The sequence below is a fragment of the Papaver somniferum genome, unplaced genomic scaffold (genome assembly GCF_003573695.1).
Source record: "Papaver somniferum cultivar HN1 unplaced genomic scaffold, ASM357369v1 unplaced-scaffold_115, whole genome shotgun sequence".
Taxonomy (NCBI): domain Eukaryota; kingdom Viridiplantae; phylum Streptophyta; class Magnoliopsida; order Ranunculales; family Papaveraceae; genus Papaver; species Papaver somniferum.
This window is the reverse complement of record NW_020620492.1, coordinates 2139214-2145320: the sequence shown is the minus strand read 5'-3', so window position 1 is coordinate 2145320 and position 6107 is coordinate 2139214. Positions and strand designations below refer to the sequence as shown.

General features: G+C 35.5%; 1 protein-coding gene across 1 annotated transcript; it reads left to right on the top strand.

Annotated features, from left to right (window-relative positions):
• Positions 1-350: 350 nt before the first annotated feature.
• LOC113329098 (F-box/kelch-repeat protein At1g57790-like) lies at positions 351-1415 on the top strand. The gene has a single exon (XM_026576070.1). The coding sequence runs from the start codon at positions 351-353 to the stop codon at positions 1413-1415; it is 1065 nt and encodes a 354-aa protein (XP_026431855.1).
• Positions 1416-6107: the final 4692 nt, after the last annotated feature.

The following is a 6107-nucleotide window of genomic DNA, read 5'->3' as shown; positions in this document are numbered from 1 at the left end:
TTCTCCAGTCATATATATATATAATTTATATTTTAAGTATTCTTATACTCTTATATATTTTTCAAATCTATAGGAATGGAATAAGGAGAACAGAAAAGTTCTTGAGTAGAGATGACAAAGAAGAAGACGGCTATAAAATTATGGTAGAGAAACTAAACATAAATTGTATAGATGATGATGAGGCTGCAGATGGTCGGGATAATAATAATTACATAGGCGAAGTTGAAGTAGAAGTAGAAACACCGCCACGTTAGGACATTCTTGATAACGACACTGTGGAGTTAATATCTGGTTACTTCAATCCAAAGGATTACTCACGCTTTCGTGCAGTCTGTAAAAGAAATCGCTCCATGTTTCCTCAAGTGTATCCGCCAAGACCAAATATTTCCCCTGCCTTGTTGCTTTATAACTGTTTTGACGATGATGGGTCCATCTTCAGTTTTGTAGATCCAATGCATAACGAGAAGTACTCCATGAAAAAGGATCTTAGTTCTGAACATTTGCTTCTGGCGGGTGCTACAATCCGTTTCTCTAAGTATGGCTGGCTCTTACTAATTTCGAAAGACATGAAAACTCCATTCTTCTACAATCCCTTGACGAAGGTGATCATCCGGCTTCCTAATTTTCCAGATGTAGGCCACATGTTATACTTAAGTGGCATGTCATTCTCGTCTTCACCTACTAGTCCAGATTGTGCAGTTTTTGCAATCCAACCTATGAAACGCAACGCAATCTCAATCTATGCAATTAAAAGAGGAAGTTGTGCATATTGGAGGTATCGTGTACTTCGAAACTTAGATGGCTCTTTTGTGCCATGTTTCAACAATCCTGTTTTCTTCCGCATGGAGTTCTTCTGCTTAGATTATTCGGGAACATTAGGACGGTGTGTTATAGATGATGAAGACAGCAACAACGGACTGCATTGGGGAGTTTCCAGTAAGCCTTTAAAACAGTTTAACGATGCATTTCCAAGTTACTTGGTAGAGTGTGACGGGAATCTTTTACTAGTGAATGTTGGGCCTGTCGGAGAAACGGTCGGGGTATTTAATTTAGACTGGACCAATAAGGTTTGGGCTAAAATTGAAAGTTTGGGAAGACATATGTTGTTCATCAGTAATACCTCTAGCTTCTCGGCAATTGCTCCCCCAAATAGTCAAATGGAGAACAAAGTCTACTTTCCTAGATTACATAAAGATGGGAGAGGCTTATTATTTTATTCTCTTGACACAGGTATGTATAACTACTCTATCAATGAGATTCATGCACAACAAAAGAGTATTGATGATCCTGCTGCTCCTGCATCTGCTACCAACTTCTATGATACAAAGGAGATGTGCAACTGCACTTGGATTGAACCCGACTGGTCACAAGGAAATTCACCTACAGATGATCCAGATCACCTTTGGTTGGCTTAGTATTTAATTAGTGGGCATTATCAATTCTAACTTTTAGGAAATCTCTAGTTTATCTGTTTTTGATATTTTTTGAATGCTATAAGTCGAGTCCCGACTATGTGCACCTCGGATTAAATGGGGTGCACATTCCTCTTTTTTTTATTTGAGCTTTTACAGACTGAACGTATATTCCTTTTTATTTTTGTCATATTTTGTTTTTAATATCAAAACTAATTACCTTTTTCGTGTCTATTTGGTTTTGAATCCCTCTGCCATCCCTTTCATTCTCTTATTAATTCAAGCTCATCAATCTCATCAAAGATATAAACTCATCTATTAGATTTCCACCAAAAGAGAAATTCGATCAACCATCTTGCCCATCAAATATTTTTACGCAGTATGAATATCACCGATTTTTGATTGATCAACCCAGTTTTTGTTTCTATTGAATGTTGAAGATTCAAGGGTTTTTAGAGACGTGAAGTTATTTTGAAAAATGTGTCATGAATGATTTTCACATAACATAAAAAACAAGGTTTTGAATGTTCAAAGCGACTGTTAAGGGTGATCAAGTACTTTAATCTGTTGGTTTAGTTGAAGGAAAAAAAGTGACAAATCCGATGAGATAAGAGACAGAAACAAAAAAGATCAGAAAAGAAATAAATCAGAGATTAAAAATAGACTAGTACAACCGTTGACGCAAAACGTGTCTGTGGTGGGAACTTGGCGAAACGACTATCTACTGGGAACATAACCTTGTGTTAAATAACCCTACAATTGAACCTGCAACGATGAATTTCCAGAAACCTAATCCATCATGATTTCTTTTTGGTAATCACTTTTATGTAAAATCTAAGCCTGGGTTTGGTAATGCTTTTATTTTCTCAAAAGCACTTTCAAAATTTATATATGTCCATAATTTTTGAAATTAATTTTGGTAAAAAATTCCAAAGTGCTTTTTATCAAAAGCATTTTCCAATTTCCTCAATTTTTAAAAGTTGGGGGGGGAGGAGCTTTTAAAAGATACAAAAGCATAAGTTATGGTCCCACCTAAATTTAATGTTGGGTTTATCATTTTTATCCCTACTTTATTTATATAAACTTGTATCATATGGCATATGGTAGGACTGGAAAGATACCTACGACTATGTCAAATTGCAAGTACACAGTGTCCTAATGCAACACAGGGAAAGCGCAGGTCGATCCTCAGGGACAAGGTGGGTGTAACGTGAAGCTTATGGTCTTACTACCGTTGATTCAAAGTGAGAGTAACAACAAGGGGTTTTGCGTCGATACGATTAGATGATGTTCACGTATCACGAATTAGATAAAAAGAATGCAAATTAAAATGCACTAGGGCAGTCGAATCCACCACCTAATTTCAGCTAAGTCAGTCCAGTTTCAATATTGTTCTCGTCCCTTGTAATGGACAGCGGACAAGATGCAAGCTTGTCGTTTATCCAGTGTTTCAGTGGATGGTTTAGTGTCAACTAAGGAAACTAACTAGCCCCTATTATTAGATGTCTTTTCACAGTACAACTAATCACAGATCAGTTTCGTCACTTAGATGATTAAACCATTCCTAAGATGGATTTTCTAATCTCAACTAAAGTATTCATCTAAAGCAGTAACTGTCTAATCAAGCACGACTAGTCAAAAGATCAATAACAAACAATTAAGCACGAGATGCAACACATTCTACATAGAAGTCCGCTTTGACTTTCTCAAAATATTAACCTAAACATTATTCCCATTTCACAAGACAGTCCGCTTTGACTTTCTCAAAATATTAAGGAGACCATACTATTTTACTTGACTACCCTTAATTACTTACCTATTTTATTTTAATAAAAATATTAGCAATAATGACTATCCAAAATCGTTGTGAGAATTATAAATACGAAATATAAAAGGAAAATTTAAAAGATATCGAATTTATGAAGTATGAACTTTATATTTGTTTCCTCAATTATACTAGTTTCTTTAATATTGTAGATTGAGTAACGTTAAAAATGGATTTATGATTATAAAGAATTTAAGGGTATATTAGAGAGTTCACTGAAAAAGTATGACTATAAACAGAAGTTGGACAAGGGAAAAGATGTTTTCTGAAAAACCCCTTCTGCAAATCAGACCTGCAACTCTTGATTTGATGTTTTCTTTAGATATTGAAGATAACCCAAGCCTTATCTCTCTTAATCCTAACTTCTAGGGTTACTGTTCCTGACAAGGGAAAAGATAAGATTGAGAGAGAGAGACTAAGAGTCTAATTGCATATGGTGGCTGATAGAGTGGCTGAGCTCAGAGGTGGTAGGGGATGGAGTTAATTGATGGAGGTGAAATGAAGGTATTGTTTATGTAAAAGAGAGAAGAAAGGAATTGGCGTGAAGGAGTGTTTTGCTTTCTTTTCGAATAGGGGAAGGAATAGATGACACTAGAATGTGAAGCAGATGCAACAAATGTAGATATCTCGAGTGTAGATGCCTTTGGAAACCAATCATCTGTATCGAATCAGACGGCTCTGGGTTGGGACGGGCTTTTCTCTTGATCTTTTATCTCTTCTAGGCCCATTTCTTCTTCAAAGCCAATATCTCAATCCCACTTCTAAGTTTGAGTTGTGCAAACGGCATTCTTCACTTGCAGATGAGGTGCAAAAAATATTCTTCACTTGTCGTCTCTCTTCCATTGTCACCAATTCCCCGCTTCTTTTGGCTTTTCAATTCATCCAAGCTTTATTTAGTACCTAAAAACATAAAATTAATTAATACAAGTATTTATTATTGAAAACAATGAAATTACGGAATTTGAGATAATATATGATTTTAAAGCGCAAAAGATGAGTTAAATGCCAATAAAAAGGTGTAGAAATATGAAATATTTGGCACTCATCAAATATCCCCAAACCTGAATTTTACTTGTCCTCAAGTGAAAAAGAAATTAGGAAATCCTAACTATACCACTCTCGCTGGTCTCTCGAATGAATTTAGGTTATGCACTAAGCCTTGAAACCCATAGGTGTCCCCAGTGGACGAGTTGTAGTCTCGTGAGGGCCTACCAGATATGTACCCACAAAACCTTCTCCAACTTCAGAGCGTAATAGATTCTCAAGCATCCAAGAAGCTATGAGGACATAAAGTTTCTACATGCTAGTAATAAGAAGTTAGAAATACCAAAAGAACGCATTCTCAACCTTCAGATTTGAGCGAGAAGTAACCACACCATATGAAATAATTTGGGTTCGAGAGTGATCACAAGCCTCGACTTCTGCCTCACCAATAGGGTTTTATGATAATTGCACTCAAAAAGACCGCTTTTTCTAGTTTCTCATGTGTGCAGATAGGAATAAAGAGTGAAATTATGCACACGTTTAATGGTGGGAAGGATAACCTTCCGAAGTAATTTCAGGAGACTCCACAAAATTGTGGGAATAAGAATATTTTTCTGATGATCTCTGAGAAAGGAAATAAACCATTAGCAAGAATGGGAGTACTCACTTACCTTCACATCCGATCGGCAATCAGCACCACTCTCATAGCATCCATAGAAACGTCTTCGTCTTCAGTCTCCGGTCTTCCACTGTTGATGATGAACTTATGAACTTGTGCCCCTGGCCAATTTCTGATTTTTCTCTTTAATTTCTTTGTTGCTTGAATTTTCCTCTTGGTTTTCTTCTTTACCATGGTGTTTTTTATAAAACTATATTATTTTTTTCCTTTTTTTAATAAAAGAATTACACTGAAAGTACTAATGAAATCCTAAAGCCATGGAGGAAGGGACTTTGTCACTTAATTTTGCCAACCTGCATTGTCTTCATTTCATAAACTTCACTAATTCTCATCTTTTTCTGTTTTCTTTGCTCTTGCAAGATAAGTCTTTCCCTGTGTATAAAATTCTGCTTTTTGTACTGTATCTTCATTTGAATAAGACTTTTTTTTTCCTTTTATTGTTTCATGTAAACCTTGGATTATTTCAACTTTCTTCAAATATTCTTATATCGTGCTGCTCGTTGATGATGATGTGTTTCTATGAATCTATTGTATGTTGTCGAGAGATAGAATGGTGGTACCTGCAAATCAAACTACAAGAAGGAGTTTTCATCTTTAGACACCATCCTCATGATTGAGAAAATTAGCACTCAAGAGATCAAAAATAGTGTTGAAAGTAGTGAGAAGTTCGGTAGCTCAGCATTCCTACCCGGAATTGACGTACGGTGACACACATTCTAAAATGACTTTTTAGATAGTCACAAAAAATGAAGGTCGGTGCCCCGCTTGATGTAAAAATAGGTAATCGTGATCACAACTCTAATACCAAATAACTTTGCTGCACCTAATTCTCCCACCGGCATGGTTAAATCCAACTTTAACACTCTAACAACTAAGAAACCTGATTGTGTTCTCTTGTACTTCCAAGTTTAGTTATTTTGGTCAGACTCTCTATGTAAACATAGCTAGAAGCATGCAAGTGACCCTAAGATCTCTAAAAGTTGGAGGATTATGCAATTTTGTTGTTTTTTTTTTTAAATTTTATATAAAAGGAAAAGAAAAGACTAAAGACTCTATACGCAAAACTCTATATGTTTTTTATTTATTTTTGAAAATTTTATATAAAAGGAAAAGAAAAGACTAAAAACTTTATATGCAAAACACTCCCCCATACCTAAATCTAACATTGTCCTCAATGTTTCAAAATATAATAAGGATTTAAATGGCA

Bases quoted from the DNA above. Each gene is read 5' to 3' on its own strand.
- LOC113329098 (XM_026576070.1), top strand. From the start codon at position 351: ATGTTTCCTCAAGTGTATCCGCCAAGACCAAATATTTCCCCTGCCTTG.